This window comes from Myxine glutinosa, chromosome 2, assembly GCF_964187855.1.
Source record: "Myxine glutinosa chromosome 2, kmMyxGlut1.1, whole genome shotgun sequence".
Classification (NCBI taxonomy): Eukaryota; Metazoa; Chordata; class Myxini; order Myxiniformes; family Myxinidae; genus Myxine; species Myxine glutinosa.
In genome coordinates, this window is record NC_136262.1 from 177,080,242 (window position 1) to 177,098,817 (window position 18,576).

The following is an 18,576-nucleotide window of genomic DNA, read 5'->3' on the forward strand; positions in this document are numbered from 1 at the left end:
TTCTCTGGGAGATGGGGAACCAGTGAAGCTTGTAAAGGACGGGGGTGATGTGGTCACGGGTCCGGGAATGGGTGAGTAGACGGGCAGCGGAGTTCTGAATGTATTGGAGTTTATTGGTGATTGTTGAGGGTGAACCATAAAGGAGGCTATTGCAGTAGTCCAGACGGGAAGTGATGAAGGCGTGGATGAGGGTTTCTGCAGCCACGGAGGAGAGGGATGGACGGAGACGGGCGATGTTTTTCAGGTGAAAGAAGGCTGTCTTTGTGATCTGTTTAGTGTATTTGTCGAAGGAGAGGGTTTGGTCAAAGATGATGCCAAGATTCCGGATGTGAGGGGAGGTGGATACTGGGAAACCGTCGATGTTGAGGGCAAAGTTATGGGTGGACTTGGTGAGCGTTTTTGGGCCAATGATGATTATTTCAGATTTATCACAGTTAAGTTTGAGGAAGTTGATTTGAAGCCAGGATTTTATTTCAGTGATGCAGTTTGTCAGGATAGAGTGGGTGGCGGTGGAGATGGACTTGGTGGAGATGAAAAGCTGGATGTCATCGGCGAAGCAGTGGAATTGGAGACCATGACGGCGGATTAAGTGACCGAGGGGGGATAGGTAAAGGATGAAGAGGAGGGGGCCAAGAACTGAACCTTGTGGGACACCTTGGGGGAGGGGAGCAGTGGGGGATTTGCAGTTATTGATGGAGATGAACTGACGTCTGTCAGAGAGGTATGATTTAATCCAAGAGAGGGCAGTGCCGGTAATGTTAAAGGTGGTTTCAAGTCGGGTGAGGAGGATGGTGTGATCGATGGTGTCAAAGGCGGCGCTGAGGTCGAGGAGGATGAGAATGTTGAGGTTGCCAGCGTCAGAGGAGAGGAGAAGGTCGTTGGTGATTTTGAGGAGAGCAGTTTCAGTACTGTGGTTGGAGCGGAATCCGGATTGGAATGTTTCATACAGGTTATTGGCAGAGAGGTGATGTTTGAGTTGAGTGGCTACAGCGCGTTCCAAAACCTTTGACAGAAAGGGTAGGTTGGAGATGGGTCTGAAGTTATTTAGGGTGTCAGGGTTTAGTCCAGGTTTTTTCAGAATGGGGGTAACAGCAGCAATTTTGAGGGATGGTGGGACGATGCCTGTAGACAGGGAGGAGTTTATTGTTGCAATGATAAGTGCAGAGAGAGCAGGAAGGGAGGCCTTGACAAAGCTGGAGGGGATGGAGTCAAGAGTGCAGGTGGCAGTTTTCATTCCGATGAGGAGTTCAGAGAGGTCAGTAGGGGAGACTGGGGAGAATTGAGACAGGGGATGGCAGGATAAGGGGGGGCAGGTGGTTTGAGGGGGAGCGGGTGCGGCGGTGGTCAAGCTGTTGTAGATGTTTTCAATTTTGCGTTGGAATAATGAAAGGAAGGAGATGCAGTTGTCTATTGTGAATGACTGGGTGGTGGTGTTCAGGGGGCTGAGGAGTTTGTTTATTGTAGAGAAGAGTGCTTTTGGGTTTCCGGAGCCAGAGTGGATAATTTGAGAGTAGTAGGCGGAGCGGGCGCGGGAGAGGGCATCTTTATAGTGTTGTATGTGGTCCTTGTAGGTAGGCCTGGGAGTGAACTGTGAGACCTGTTTTATTGCGGAGTCTTTCAAGTTGGCGAGCACGAGTTTTCATCAGGCGGAGTTCAGGGGTAAACCAGGGAGCAGAATGGGTGAAAGAAACTGTTTTGGTTTTTATAGGCACAAGTTGGTCAAGGCAGGAGGAGAGAGTGTGGTTGTAGTAGTCAGTGAGGTCAGAAGGGGTGTGGAGGTCAACGAAGGGAGAAGTGGACATTTTTTCAGAGAGGGTCGATGAGAATGAGGTAGGTGAAAGAGCGTTTAGCTTACGGAAGTTGATAGTGCGATAATGCCTTGGTGCTGGGGTGGGGATGTTGATGGTCAGAGTGATGGCTAGGTGGTCAGAGAGAGTGAGGTCGGAGCCAGAGAGATGGTGCAAAATTAGTCCAGTAGAGCAGACAAGGTCCAAAATGTGACCACGGTTATGGGTAGGAAAGTTGACATGTTGAGTGAGGTTAAAGCAGGTGAGTAAATCAGTGAAGTCAGTGGTTAGCGTGGAGTCAGTGGAGTCCATGTGGATATTGAAATCACCAAGGAGGAGGATTGAGGGGGAGAGGGAACATAGCTGGGTCAGAAAGTAGGAGAAGTCAGACAGGAATGATGGGTGTGGTTTGGGAGGGCGGTAGACAACAGCCATGACTGACTGTGTGTGACCAGAGAGTTTAAAAGCCAGGTGTTCAAATGATGGAGCAGATGAGATGGAGATGAGGTTGGTCTTGATGTCTTGTCGGTGAATAACGGCAATTCCACCACCTCGGCCCTCCGAGCGTGGTTTATTGATGTAAGAATATCCATTGGGTGTGGTGAGGTTGAGCGTGTAGTAGTCCAGTGGTTGTTGCCAGGTCTCAGTGAGACAGAGAAAGTCCAGTTTATTTTCCAGGATGTAGTCGTTCAGGATGAGGCATTTGTTGTTGAGGGACCGGGTATTGAACAGGGTGAGCTTGATGTTGTTTTGTACGGCGGGTATGAATCCAGGTGATTTGGCCAGGGTTCGCAGACAGGAGGTGCGATTTTGTGCGTTGTTGTGACCAGGTGTGTTGGGACGATGAGTGGGAGTGCGCTGAGCCGACCAGAGGATGGGGATGGAGTGACCTGATTGTAAATAAACAAACTTACGACCGGAGCCACGGTGAATGTACCTGGGTCGACGCAGGAGTCCATTCGATTTGATTGCAGAGATGCATGATGGGGTGGAGCGGGTTTTAAGCAGGAGAAGCCTTGCGGCGGAGTACCGCAGAGCCATGCCAGCAGGAGCGAAGGGACGAGCACGAGGCCAAGGGTGAGGAGGCGAAACAATCGTCACAACCCACGGGAGTGGGCCCGAGGAAACAGCGAAGGAGCCGAGCAGGTGAAGCCAGGAGCAGAGCCGGGACCATGCAGAGGGTAGACAGGAGCAAAGAGACGAGCACGAGGCCAAGGTTGAGGAGGCAAAGCGGCAAATGCAGCGGCAAACGACCGCCGCCGCTAATCAAGATCACGGCGGCAAACCGCCACCACCGCCGCTGCAAACAATGGGCACAACCCACGAGAGTGAGCCCGAGGAAACAGCGAAGGAGCCGAGCAGGTGAAGCCAGGAGCAGCAGAGCAGAGCCGGGACCGTGCCGAGGGCAGACTCAATGGCCAAAAATCCGCCACGACCACCAGGAAAGCAAGATACGGACAATGGTCCAGTCAGAGAAGCGGCGAGCAAGTGACGCCAGCGCCAGGTGAACCACCCCTAGTCGGCCCCTGTGGGACATAAATAAAAAGTGGACACGTTTTGTGCTTTTTATGTCCAAATAGGCCGCAACCAAGAAGATGAAGAAAGGCAACATCAAGAAGAACAACGGCCAGCAGAGGGAGCCGAACAGCAAGACCACCAGCAGGGTTTGTTTATTTTTGTTTGAACTGTGGTAACTGTGCACTGACTGGTGCTTTATGGTGCTTTGGTGATTATTGGTGCTGGTGCGTCGATGCAGCGCTGGCTGTCTCCCCCCCCCCCCCCCCCCCAAAAAGAACAACTGCAGGTCCTGGGTTGCGTTTTGTAAATACAATCAGCGTCACTTGTAAATAATGCTCCCCACCGTTCATGTTTAGTTTGAAGACAATTCCGCAATTCCATTATCCTGTGGGCATGAATCTGTTAGGTAGGGTGCAATGCAGCAGAGGGACATATTTATTTGTGTTTTAAAACTGTCGCACTCAGGGTCAGGTTAATTGTAGAGGGAATTACACCTACGTGTCACACTAAGTAAGTTTTATAGGCCCGAGCACGTGCCTGGAGGATGAGGGTGCAGTGTTGCGGATTTGAGAATCCTGTGTTTTTTTTGTGTAAATATCACCCTCTAAGTAGTGTAATGATTCCTTGTAAATATCTCCGTTTTGTGTGTAAAGGTCAAAGGTCGTCCTCTTAGTTAGTCCATATACATGCACGTAGGCAACCATATACCCTTCTAAATAGTTATTTCCTTATTATGTGTATTAGTTTAAGGCTGTGTTTCCCATTAGTTGACTCTGCATTGCACCAAATTGAAATAAGATAGATTCCCTTTCATTCCCTCAAAGCCTCTATTGCCAACTGCATTCGCCGCCATTGCCATGTGCTCTAACTCGGAGAAGAAGGTGGGAGGAGTCAACCAAGCGCCAGGAACAAGGCGTGGCTTTGCCAACGCCTCATCAAGGGGGCAGGATCGGTGAGCCCTCGCGACCAATCCAGGCCGAGGCGAGCTCACCGATGGGCGTTTCTAAAAGGCCGGCGGCTTGATCGCCACGCGCCTTATAAAAGGAAGTTTGGAGGGACTGCTTAAGCAGATGACAGAGGAAGCCCCCACGAGCAGATAAAAAGCATGTAAGAGTTCACCAAAAAGCAGTCCACAGAGAGTGGGGTTGAGCCCAGTGGAGGAGGAGCGGCGGTGTTGAGGGAACAAACCGCAGCTTCGGGACCACCGCAAGTGAGACCTCCGTAGTCCAGCCCCCCCTGTGACACGCAGCTTCGACCCGCTGCTACGCGGGAACCGATTGCTGTGGGATCGGTGGCCGTCGAAGTCGAGCCCGACGTCCCGTGCAGGAGCAAGCTCCAACCTGAACCTTCTTCCCCTTCCAGCCATTCGTGCCATTCATCCCTATCTTCATTCCCCATTCGTGTAAGCTGATTGTCGTCTGTTTTGTGTGTCTTGTCCTGGGGTTTAAGTAAGTCTGTATAAGCTAATAATTGCACTGTGTCTTCTGATCCTTCCATCCTTCTGTCTTTATTTTCGTATCTTTCCTTCTCCTTGGTTACTTTTGATTGTGTAAATAGTAGTAATAAATTCCTGTTCCTCCTTACTCTGCCTTCTTTCCTTTACATCCGTTTCGTCCTTGTCTTTTCCCAATTGAATACCTGTGGCACGATTTGGCCAACGTTTCAGAATCGGGTCTAGTTACTTGCTAATGGTTCGTGCCACGGCTGATAATCCGCTCGGCAAATAACATCTTGTCCGCGGTCGCGAACGAGGTTGCTCACCTGCCTCTCCGGAGGGAGCTGCGCAACTTCAGGAGCGGAGACGGCCAGTGAAAATAGAAGGGGGACTAACCCCTCTTGCTAAGGGGAAGAGCCGTACTCCGTAGCCGTAACAATATATTTTATACAGGAGCTATAGTTACAACAACAACAACAACAACATGCATTTTAAGGCCATTTTCCCTGCTAGAGCGGGGGTTAGCCTTGCGGTCCCCATGACAATCCTCTCCATTTTGCCCTATTTTCTGCATCTCTCCTTGTTAACCCCCTTGCCCGCATTTCTTCTTCCACCATCTTTAGCCAAGTCTTTCTCGGTCTTCCCCGTCCTCTACTTCCTTCTACATTAATTTCCATCACTCTTCTCAACCAGTCACTTTCATCCTTCCTCAACACATGACCAAACCATCTCAACCTGTTCCTCTTCACAGCACCAATCACAGGCAATATTCCCATCATCTTTCGCAATTCATCATTTGTCTTCCTCTCTCTCAACGATACTCCGCACATCCATCGAACCATTCGCATTTCCACCCTTTCCAGCCTTCGTTGCTGCTCTACGTTCATTACCCATGTCTCGCTCCCATAAATCATAACACTTCTCACACATGCAGCATACACCTTTCCCTTCAGCTTCAGCGACACTCTCCTCCTCATCAGCACGCCACTCAGTTCCCGAAACTTCTTCCATGCACATCTCACTCGAGCAACCGTTGCCGAGTCTGATCCACCTTCTCCATTCAGCATGTCTCCGAGGTAGCAAAATGTTTTCACACCTTCCAGCTTCACGCCGTCTCCAAGATCCAAGTCAACATTTCCTCCATCTGCAGCTCCCTCTGTGCACACCTTACATTTGAATGTAGCTGCCACACTGGTAAATGACCCTCTCAGACCACTACATTTTTGATGAACCCACTCAGCACACATTGTACATTGAATGGAGTTCACTCCGACACCCTTCCTGCACACAGCACATGGCCACTTCCCAGTTCTTTCCACCTCACCACATGCTTTACCACTTGCCATCACCTTCGTCTTTCCGATATTCACCTTCAGACCTTTTGTCTCCATACATTCCTTCCACTTGTTCATCTTTTCCTTCAGTCCATCCATACTTTCCGCAATCAACACCAGATCATCTGCATACAACAACTCCCACGGTAAACCCTCCTTTACGTTCTGAGCCAGCACCTCCATCACAGCTACAAATAGTAGTGGACTTAGTACCGACCCCTAATGCACTCCCACCTTCACCTCAAACTCACCACTGTTCCCGTCCTTCGTCCTTACAGCTGTGCGCGCTCTTTTGTACATTGCCATCACTACTCTGATCAACCATTCCTCCACTCCTAACTTCCTCAATGCCCATGTCAATACTTTGCGTGGAACCCTATCGAATGCTTTCTCCAGATCAACAAACCCAAAAAACAACTTCTTCCTCTTCTCCGTGTACTTCTCCTGCAACTGCCTCACAATGAAAAGCGCATCTGTCGTTCCTCTTCCTGGCATAAATCCAAACTGCATTTCATCGATCTTCACTTTCTTCCTTATCCTCCTCTCCAACACCCTTTCCAATACCTTCATTCCATGCTCCAATAACTTTATCGCTCGGTACGAGCCACACTCCAGAGGGTCACCTTTCCCCTTGTATAGAGGGACGAGGGTACTCAGTTCCCAATCCACTGGAATGCGGCCTTCTTTCACCACCAGATTACAGATCTCTGTCATTCTCTTCACACCCCAACTTCCTGCTGCCTTCAACATATCTCCCACAACTCCCGTCGGCCCTATAGTTACGAGCTATAGTTACAAAACTAAGTTATTCAATGGCTCTGCTTACCTGTCCGCATGTACTCCCACCTCGATACTCCTCAGCAAGTCTAAGTGGTTAAACTCGAGCTCAAGGTGAATGGGAAGCTGGTCGTGAGACAATGCACAGACAAATCTTAACTTCAAAGCATAAACCAGTTTGTCATTCATCACATTTTAGTGTACACCCACAAGTTTTATTGGCAACTCATAAACGTTAAAACTGTACAATATGCTCAACACAGACCTGGAAATGAGAGAAGAGTACAGGTGGGTTGAAGGAGCACATAATCCATCTTGTGTGGCCTGGTGCGTATTGGCAGTCCAACTGCACCTTTTGATCAGCCTGAAAAGGTACAGAAAGAATCACACTGTGCTCAATATACAGCAGGCCCAAAGGTTGCAAGAATTGCACCTTACAGGTGGTTGAGTCTTAGCTTAGTGTTTGAGCTCCTGTGAACTTCAAAGCTAAGTCACTTATGTGTTTGTTTCTCCTCTGCAAATCCCTGTGTCCCCCTTACTCCCTCCAAACCATTCCGAATCTTAGGTCAGAAATAGAGAAAGCAGAATGGATTAAAAAAACTGTCAGTGAATGAACCTATTACTTTTGGTAATAATTCCGATGATTCCTCACCTTAGCTTTTAACCTATTGCTCATTTTGCCCTCTAGGTTGGTCCCATTATTACCTCTGCCCACAAAGGTAGACAGAGGTTATGTTTTCACTCCTGTCTATCTGTCTGTCTGTCAACAGGTTATCTCAAAAAGTTGAAGACGAAATCAGACGAAACTTGGTGGACAGATTGGGTGCATGACAAGGAAGAATTGATTCAATTTTGGTGAAGATCTGAACCCAGATCCGAATACGATAATTTTTGTTATTACAAGTGATTCTTCAGCATTGAGAGATGACTGAAAACGATCTAACGCATGATGTTTCAAAACGTTGTGGGTATATTTTGACAAACTTGGTGAATGACTTGGTTAGATGACACGAATAAGCGAAATAGATTTTGGTTCAGGTCACTAGATCTGGCCTATCAGTGGGATACAAAACGTAAACTGTTCAGCCTGGCAGAGGTATGCGCTCTACTGAGTGTCATTCTAGTTGTACCATGTCTTGTAGCATGGGAGGACTGTGCCATGAGCAATCAATCTTAGATGCAGATGAGACGGACAGTTGTACATCTCATCCAATAAACGGCAGCATACTGGAGCATACAGCGCCTTCTGTCAACCCTAGATATCAATCGAAGGTTTTTCCAGCCAAGTTTAATCCCGTCTGCAATCGCACACACAATAGCTACCAAGAGCAAGCTATCTGCCATCACCCCTAATTACAAACATTTATATTCATACTTAAACTCACTCTTCCGTCCAGGGCTTCCAGGTGGTGGAACACCACCATCTCATGTCATCTTCCATTCCTACGTGTGTTCCTGATGACCAACATCAACCTTTCTCACATCGATTCCACTTATCCCTCCTCATACCTGCAGGCTTCCCTCTCCTCATTCACTGATCATCCCTTCAACTGCTTGTTCTGCTAATTTCCTTCCCGCCACTATTTCCTGCCTGTTAAAACCAACTTCCACATTTTCTTCAATCTCATTTTAAAACCAACTTCCACATTTTCTTCAATCTCATTTTTCCCTCCAGGCTGTTCACCACAATCTCAGATCATCCCCAATCCAAAGCCATGATCTTTACTAACCTTGTTAACGCCTCACCCCTCCCAAAATTTGCTTCTGTATCCATATTGTGCACTCCTTGCATTCACCTCTACCCCTCATCGTTAACTACATCCCTTGTTTGTCCATCTCTGTCTATTTTCCCCCTTCTCCTTGCTGTGCTGCTGTTCCTTCGCCTGTGAAACACTGGGATGATAGTGTATAACTGGGTTGGGATTCGAACCCAGGCTAGACCGCTTATAGATGAGTGAGCGTACCTCAAGGCCATCCTGTCAGCCATGTTTATGTAATGTCATGCATTAATGAAAGCAATCAGCAGTGTAAGGATTCAGTTCGTCAAGGCAGTGTTCTGGGCCTGTGCTTGTTTTGGTATTCATCAATGATCTTTCTGACTCTCTGGAAAATCCTCTCTATCTCTTTGCTGATGACTCCACTCTCTGCCGCTCCATATCCCAACCCTCAGATCGACAGGCAGCAGCCTCTTCACTCTCTGCAGACCTGGACAAAATCACAGACTGGTCAAACAAGTGGAACATGTGTTTCAATCTTGACAAATCTCACACTCTCACTATGTCTCTCAGAAAAGACCGACTGGACAACCCTCCCATCTACTTTCTCAACAATCGTCTTGAAGAAGTTCTGTCACTCAAGCTTTTGGGTCTCACTATCAGCCATGATCTTTCCTGGGAAAACCACATTTCCAAGCTGGCCTCCAAAGCCAGTCGCCGACTGGGCATCCTCCGTCGTGTGGTCTTTTCTGGGCACTTCTGAGCTCCTCACAACATACAAAGCTTTCATCTGCAGCTTGATGGAATACTGCTCTCCCCTCTGGGCTGGTGCTCCTGCCTCACACCTAGCTCGGCTTCACGCTGTAGAAACTAAAGCTTTCAGGATCATTGGAATTTCCCACCATGAAGCTGATTCTGAGGGCCTTTCACTCTCTCACCGCAGGCAGGTTGGTGGTCTTTCTGTCTTCTACCGACTCCTCTCCGGCCTAGCTCCCCCAGCTCTGTCTGTGCTGTGTCCCCCAAATATTCCTACAGGTCGCACAAGATCTGCCAGCAACCCTCTTATGGTTAAACTGCCAAAATCAAGACTCTCTGCTCACCTTCACTCTTTTATTCCTCTTTTTTTCCCACCTCTGGAACAAACTCCCACACTCTCCTCAATCCCACTCCTCCCTCCAGGTCTTTAAAACAGCTGTTCACAAACATCTGTTATCTTCCCCCATCCAAAACCTTGATCTTTTCTACCCCTGTTAATGCACCCCAAATCCACCTCTTTCAATCTCCGACTTCATTCCGGAAATTCCTAGTAGTGTCAATTGTTTTATACCGTGTACCCCTTCCCTCCCCCTTATGGAAGTCTATTTTTTAAAATCTGACTTCCATCAAGTAGTTTTCGTGTAGGAGAGTTATCTCTGGCACTTTGAGTTAAATTTGGGTCGGGTTCCCAGTGGTCTCTTTCCAAAAGCAATAATTAAAATTATAGACATCTTCTGAATTGTCAGGATAGTTAAATAACATGCATCTCCTCTATGATAGTCTTTTCTCACTGATTGTTTAAAGCATAACGGACACCAGTTATTATATTTTACAAAGTATTATGCCAGGCGTCTTCCCGTCTTGGGAATGAATCTGTTCATTGACCGCAAATTTGCATTCGGACAAATGCTTATCTACCTTCAAGTTTGAAGTCATTGTACTATTTCGTGGAGTATTTTTCTTGGGACAATATATGAGCTTAAGGGATTTTGAAGACACAGCTTGTGGACGTTGGCTCCAAGCCAGTCAAAGAGTTGTCTGTGTAATAAATAGACATCTACATATCTCTTCCTTTGCAGGGATGTGTAAATACCAATTTGAAGGAATGCTTTGTCTTACAAAACAGATTTCTTCTGGCATCCTTGCTATCTGAATACTATCATGTTCCATGATTGACCTTTTGTTAAAAGAATGTCCCTGGAGTCTTCAAAGCATAGTTGGAGAGTAACGCCTCCGCACGGTCTAAGCTGGACAATGAGAGAAACAGATGTCCCTCATTAAGAAAACACATATGCAGGTGTTATCTTTTTCTCTCGGCCCCACTCACTCCATACTTCACTAGACCAATCACACTGCTCTCCCCTCCCACTCCATACTTCACTCGACCAATCCCACTGCTCTCTCCCTCCCACTCCATACCTCACTCGACCAATCCCATCTTTGCTCCTCCCACTACTTGCCCCTCCCAATTCCATTTCTTTTGGAATTGGCCAGTATAAAGGAACTTGCCTTGAGTTCAGAATTTAGGATTTCGCTTGGTTGTTGATACTGTATGCTGATACTGATACTGTGTATGCTGGTGTATTTGATGTAATGTGTCTTTATGACGTTTTCTTTGATGTATATCTCTACTGTACCAGGTGAAATCCTCTGGGTATTAAACTCTGTAGAAATCTTCTGATTGGTGGGGGCATTGGATTTTTTAACATTCAATTAATTTAATTATTTAAATGCCACGACACCCTCCCCCCAGCCCTCTCCGTTCTACAGATCTCCCGATGTCCCTGTTCTCTACTGTTGTGCTTGTGTACTTCCCTCTCTCTCCCCATCTCATCTCCCCCTCCCTTTATTGTTTTATGTGTCCGTTTATGTTTTTTTGTGTTTTATGTGCTAGCTCTTACACGAGCCTCGATCTTGTATACAAAAAAAATAAAAAAGGATGTATGGCCTCAAAATGCTTTAACCGGACACATTATTATGAAGGGGATTTCATTAAATCCCTATCCTGAGGGGGGCAGCAGTGTTCCAGGTTGAAAAACCCTGTGACCAAATTCCCTGGCGTCTGGTTGTCGGACTTTGAAAAACTGTTGACACAACTATCCCATGTTTGGCCTTGAGAAAGCATTCTTTCCGAATAAGACTTATCCTGCCTTGTCAACTTTGAACAATTTCTCTTCAAGGCGGCAGTCTGTGTCCTTGAGTTCCTTTGCCCTAGAGGAAAGTATATTAAGCCGACTACGGGTTGTGGCTGGCTGAAACGTTGGGGCCGGTTGTGTGAGGAACATGATGTCACTGTGATGTGGTGTTACTGGCCTACACGCCACGCCAAACGACTCCCATGCATGTATTCTTATTTTTAATAAACCTCCTGTACACTGCCTGAGTTTAACAAGGTGCTTATTCCTGAGAAAGGGATTCAAACCCACGACAATTAGACAAATTGTCAATCAATGTAAACTGCATGAGCATCAGAGTGCATAGCTCTTTTCCATGTTTGGACTCATGTTTGTGTGTGCACAAGGATGAGACGCACAGTTGTAGTGATGCTGGCAAGCCGTAGGTTCTTGGAGATGGTGATGTTCACATGAGCATTATAAGCAACTTCGCCCTTGTTCAGCAGCATCACCGAGACACGGAATCGTCGGAACTCACTGTCAATAATGTACGGTGGATCACTAAGGGAAGTATAAAGAGAAACGTTCTTTATTTGTGCTATTATTCAAGGCAACATACACTTTGTAATACGTGCAAACAAATCCTTACAACATTCCGAAATATATTTTCATGGAGGAGATTGTACGCATGGATGTACAGCATGTGAATATCGTATAATGAGATCGATGAAGATCTGTTGGGTGTGTCATTTAAAGGCCCCAACCAATAACATCAGTTGTATGTTCAAGGTGCAATGGGGCATATCCACCTTAAAAACAGAAGGTTATTAAAATAAAACAAAATCCACATCTTCATGAAAGTCCGAGCGGGGCTTACGACCATATTGTCGACCTTCAAGTCGGCAGCACTCTCAACATTAATACATAAAACTTTTTCTAACCACTCACTCACTGACACCAATATAAAAGATGAATACTTTCCAGGTAGGCTACAGAGTTGAGATTTGGCATACTGATGTAACATGAAGCCAGGATTCCAGAAGAAGAAGAAAAAAAAAATCACAAAACTGTCCATAAACAAAAATATCCATGAACAAAAGTTGACCAGTTGAGCCCCACTCCCTCATCCGGAAGTGGGCGGAGCTTGCACTGCACATAAATAATGAGCTCATACTGCTCACTCATTCATCATTTAATTGTTTATTTACCTGATTGCCAAATGCAAGCACAATCCACTATATTCAATAAGCAGCATTTGAAGAAGCACGCATTGACAGGATTTAATTTGACCAAACTGACATTTACAAAGACATCAGTCTCTGCCTCTGCATCTCCATGAAGTGCAGCATACCAGAACAAATCATTAATACAAACAAATAAAATTTAAATTTTCTCAATTTGTCTCAAAAATAATGTCCGTGGCTGTAATTACACATCTCAGGCACATAAACTTGGGCCTTCGTTATACAGATCAAATCGGATGAAGATTTAAATGTGAGCTCTCAACAATGCACCATGAATCATCCTATAAGGATGACGTTTGGAATGCATTTCCTCTGTCCTTACAAGTCATTCATTGAAAATCCCGAACTACGTGTAGTCTACAAGACCGTTAGAAACTCAACAGCCCTTATTCTTGCCTATGGGCTTGTGCCCAAGCATCACATTTGGCTCCCCTGGATTGAATGGAAATGAAAGTCTGTCACTGTTATTGGCAGTTCCCAAGAGGAATCTGAATCACAAGGTGTGCTGTTCTCATAACAGACAGGTCAGTGTGGCCTCTGTTTTTTACCATCTCACCTCTGGTCTAATTCCCTCTGCTCACCTAGACCCCGACGACTCTCAGCTCCTCCAGGAGATGGCTATTCTTCCAATAACACCCACTGCTTAAACTCATACAATCCAGGATTACCACCCATCTCAACCCTCAACAAAACTTGTCTATTTGTGAAACTGCCTTTCGAAGGTGGTTCAATTGCACTCTTCAGTTAACAAACGATGAAGCCCCCATTCAAAGCACATTCTGCATGGCCACATATCAGTCCCAAAGATTTATTGCAGATGGTATAAAGGCATTACCATTGTACAGAGTGGCCACAAAGTCCTTATGCACGCAGTTAGAATTTAGTTATAATTTCTCTGTATGCTCTGATTGCTCCCCTCCATTCTCCACACAAATTTGAATTTTTCTCCCAGTTCTTCTGGACATCTTCTTCCATGTTGAGGATTGGAGGTGATAAAAGCAGCCCCTGACAGCTGTTTTGACGTCTTCAACTGCTGTTAGGCGGAGATGAGAAATGTCCTCTTTCACAATGCCCCAAAGCGAGTTGTCACATGTTGTTAAGTCCGGACTTCGAGGAGGCCACACTATCTCAGATCCACGTCCAATCCATCATCCACTGAATTTGGCATCGAGATATTCTCTAACTGCAAGAGCATAATGTGCTGGTGCACCATCTTGTTGCAGGATAGTTGTTGCCTCAAGACCTCTCTCACGCAGTTGTGGCGTCTCACGCGTCTCACGCTGCAGTGTGATTGACACTCGTATCAAAAAAAATATGGCCCTATCAAGTGATCTTCTGAAATTGCTGCCAACATCATGACATGAGGAGGATGCTGTTCAATTTCCTCATAAAAATGAGGATTTTCTTTGCACCAAAAATAAACATTCCTGGATCGATTGCTGAGGTAAATAGCACACTCATCAGAAAAAAGTACGCTTCGTCTTGATTTAACGGTGGGAAATCGTTTCAGAAGAGCCTTGCTCTAAATCAAGTCAAATCAAGAACACTCCCTGTTGAAAAAGTCTTCTTCTCCCATGCCCGCATCGTGTCAGTCACGCGTAGGAGCTGGCTTATCGAACCTCTACGAAAAGCTTGTCCTTTTGCCTTCAAAACTTGCTCCTTCTCACATGCGGTCGTGAACCCAAACACAAGTAATCAGTCTCTCTTCTATCATGTACTCACTGGTGTCTGTCATGCTGAAGCCGTACCTGGAAAAACAAATAAAACAAATAAGTAACAAAGGCACTATTATGCATAGGAATTTTGTGGCCACTCTGTAGATGTTGTTGTGCATGTAGCAGGGGAAAACCTTGAGAAATAGGTTGTTTCATTAACCTCCCTGAACTTTTTTATTCCCCATAATAATGGGTCAATGTCAACCTTTAACTACTTTCACAAATAAAAGACACACAAAATGTCCGATTCCACTTGCCTCAACGCTTCAGTGCAAATCAAGCAATTACCACTTTACATCACAGCTCCGACAAAGCCTTACAAACTCCTCTCAAAAGAGTTACCCACCGTATTTGAGGCACGGCAGTGTGCAGATTTACAATCAGGTCAGCCACACACTTGCCATCTGGCCCACAATCCTTGGCAAAGGGAAGCTGAAAAAAAGGGGGAAAAAACATTCACCGTGTTTCAGGACAAGGTCATGTAGCTCGACCATGGCATGCTTCGCACACGGATAATGTTTTTCATTTTATTATTCTAAATTATGCCAGTGCTGATGGAAGGATTTTGGACTCCGTGTCCTTTCCTCCTGACAAAGTGGAAAAGTTTATATCAACCCTCGACTCTGATTCTGCAACTGGACCTGACGGCATCAGCCCACGGGTCCTAAAATCTTGTTCTTCCACTCTTTCACTCCCTCTCTCTCTGTTCTCTTCAACCTCTCTTTTGCTCAAGGTCAACTGCCATCTGCTTGGAAATTAGCCAACATCACCACTTCACACAAAAAAGGTGCAAAAACAGATCCTAGCAACTACAGACAAATCAGCCTTCTCCCAATTATCAGCAAAGTCATGGAATCCATCATTGCTTCGGATATGAAATCTTTCCTCTTCTCCAATGGCTTGATCTCTGATCATCAATTTGGTTTCAGACCAGGTCACTCTACTCTGGACATGCTGCTTCTGCTGTATCAACAATGGATGGAGGTCCTCAATGCCAAACAGGAAATTAGAGCCGTCTCCCTTGACATATCACGTGCCTTCGATACGGTCTCGCACCCCGCTCTGCTCACCAAACTCTCCTCCTTTGGTATCCATGGAAATCTCCACGCATGACTGGCAGACTTCCTCTCTAGTCGTAGTCAAGGTGTGGCCCTGAATGGGTTTCTCTCATCTCCTCTTCCTGTTCAGGCTGGAGTTCCCCAAGGCAGTGTTCTGGGCCCTGTGCTTTTTCTGGTCTTCATCATCTCTCTGACTCTCTTGAAAATCCTCTCTATCTCTTTGCTGATGACTCCACTCTCTGCCGCTCCATTCCTCATTCCTCAGATCGGCAGTCTGCAGCCTCCTCAGTCTCTGCAGACCTGGACAAAATCACAGACTGGGCAAACAAGTGGAACATGTCTTTCAATCCTGACAAATCTCACACTCTTACGATGTCTCTCCGAAAAGACCGACTGGACAACCCTCCCATCTACTTTCTGAATAATCCTCTCCAAGAAGTTCTGTCACTCAAGCTTTTGGGTCTCACTATCTGCCATGATCTTTCCTGGGAAAACCACATTTCCAAGCTGGCCTCCAAAGCCAGTCGCCGACTGGGCATCCTCCGTCGTGCAAAGTCCTTCCTTGGCACACCTGGCTCCTCACCACATACAAGGCTTTCATCCGCAGCTCAATGGAGTACTGCTCTCCCCTCTGGGCTGGTGCTCCTGCCTCACACCTAGCTCGTCTTCACACTGTTGAAACCAAAGCGTTCAGAATCATTGGAATCTCCCGCGATGACGCTATCTCCGAGGGCTTTTCACTTACTCACCGCAGGCAGGTTGGTGGTCTTTCCGTCTTCTACCGACTCCTCTCCGGCCTTGCTCCCCCAGCTCTCTCTGGGCTCTGTCCCCCAAATATTCCTACAGGTCGCACAAGATCTGCCTGCAACCCTCTTATGGTTATACTGCCAAAATCAAGACTCTCTGCTCACCTTCACTCCTTCATTCCTCTTTTCTCCCGCCTCTGGAACAAACTCCCTCACTCTCTTCAATCCCACTCCTCCCTCCAGGTCTTTAAAACGGCTGTTCACCACCATCTCTTATCTTCCCCAATCCAAAACCTTGATCTTTTCTACCCCCGCTAATTTCACCCCAAATCCACTTTTTTGAGGTGCCGACTTCTTTCCTGGAAGTCCTTGGTGTCCTTGCGTTTTATGCCTATCCTGCCTCCCCCCAGGCCCTCTCCCTCCCACACATCTCCCGATGTCCCTGCTCTCAAATGTTGTGTTTGTGTGCTTCCTCCCCTTCTCTCCCCATCTTGTCGACCGCTCTCCTTTTTATATACTTTGTTTGCTTGTTTGTTTGATTTGTTTGTTTGATAAATGTTAGGTCTTTCACGAGCCCCGACTCTGTATACAAAAAAAAATAAAAAATAAAAAAAAATGAACAAGTGCAGATACATTCAAAGTACAACCCCCCAATGCCAAATAAATAAATAACATCCTCCAGTGCAGCATTGTCGGGGTGTCTTTAGCGCCCTGTGATACCGCCATGCAGCACATAGAGACGGTATTGGGAGGGAGAAGTGTACGATAATTGATTGATTAATTGCATAATTAAAATCAATAAATAATAATTGTAAAATAATTTCTTAATCAATTGGCTAATAGCATGCCTCAACCACCAGTGTTTCATCTGAAGCTGTAACTTTTTGAAAATTAATTAAATAAGTCATTAATCAAAATAAATAAATAATTAATTGATTAATTGACTAATCAACAAATAATTAATCAATTAATTGATTAATCAATAAATCAAAAATATTCTTTATAGCCACATCACTTGGTCACTGTGTTGTCCAAATATCAGCTTCCTAGCTCAGAAGGTACCTGAGATATTGCCCAGATGAGAAAGGAAATAAATAAGTACTTAATTAATCGATAATAATTAAGTAATTAATCAATTAATTTATTAATCACAAAAACAAATAATACAGTTTTTGCCAAAACATGTGCTCACTATTGTGCCAAAATTTCAGCTGCCTAGCTCAAAGGATGGCTGAGATATCGTCCGGACAAACAAACAAGCAAGAAAACAAGAAACTGGAGTGAAAACTGAGTACTCCCTTTTCGTGCACGTCATTGCCGGGCCCCCTTCAGTGCCCGGTGATGATGTCATGCAGCGCCTGGAGATGGAATAGGAAAGGAGCGGTGTACAAAAATAACTGGAAATGTGAGATATAAACACAATGCCAATGGAATAATAAAAAGTGGTAGTGGTGGCCTATTTGGTGAAGACGATAGACTGAGATTGCAGCAATTGTGGGTTCAAATCCAGCTGAAAGAAACAGTATTTGGATCTCATCTTGAGGAAGTGAAGGTACCTAGCTGGTTCATTCATGATTTTCAGGGTGTCTGCCACACTTGGTTGACACATGATGCTAGTCCACTCATTGTGGTTGACTTGCATTCCCTTCCCTTATTATACAGAAAGTAGACATAATGAAGCAGTTGCACAAACAAGACTGTTGTGGAAATCAACCAGATCCACAACGTGTTCCATATGTATGGTTTAATCTCAATCAGATCTGTACATCATCCTGTAAAGTACATCATGCAACATACATGTCAGGATCTAGGCATCATATGAGAAAGATTGAATATATCAGTCAATGCAAGCAAACCTAGAATATAGGCGGGTACGTACCATTCAATTCTACATGGCATTGTATAATGATGTCGCAGGAGTGGCCTCGAGTCGCGGACGTCCGAGGTCTTATAGACACCGCCCAGCGGTTTAAGGGAGCACCACACCTGGGTTCAACTTTGGTACAATTTCACCACATTCTCCCCACCGTTAGAACTATACTGCCGCTCGGCAGGAAGCGAGTGCGCGTCAGCATTAATGGATTGAGGAAGTCATCATTTTATTATTGGGGTGTTAAAGACATATTTCCCTATAAAGTCAGTCGGTCCATCCATAGCGGTCAGGGTGGCGAAATTACCCTGCCAACACAGGGTCGGAAACTACCGGGTACGACATCCCCAAGCCCGGAGTCCCCCTGCTTCGGAGTAGCCGCTGGAGGCAGGTGTCGGAGGGGCACCTCAGTGCCTTCACTGCTTCAGGCAGGGGTGTATCAGGCGAAGGGAGGGACGGTCACGTGGGTCACAATAGTCTAGTCTTACAGCGGGGTCGTCGGCACAG

The 18,576-nt window shown here is 46.0% G+C and overlaps 1 protein-coding gene across 2 annotated transcripts in view; it reads right to left on the bottom strand.

Annotated features, from left to right (window-relative positions):
- Nucleotides 1–18,576, bottom strand: part of ITGA11 (integrin subunit alpha 11) — a 206,370-nt gene that overhangs the window by 35,737 nt on the left and 152,057 nt on the right. For both annotated transcript variants that reach the window (XM_068108969.2, XM_078771963.1), the window contains 4 exons: nucleotides 14,742–14,827; nucleotides 11,856–11,997; nucleotides 7,117–7,215; nucleotides 6,901–6,977 (listed from right to left, as the gene is read on the bottom strand). In XM_068108969.2, coding sequence (XP_067965070.2) covers nucleotides 6,901–6,977; nucleotides 7,117–7,215; nucleotides 11,856–11,997; nucleotides 14,742–14,827 — 404 coding nt within the window. The remainder of the gene's footprint in view (nucleotides 1–6,900; nucleotides 6,978–7,116; nucleotides 7,216–11,855; nucleotides 11,998–14,741; nucleotides 14,828–18,576) is intronic.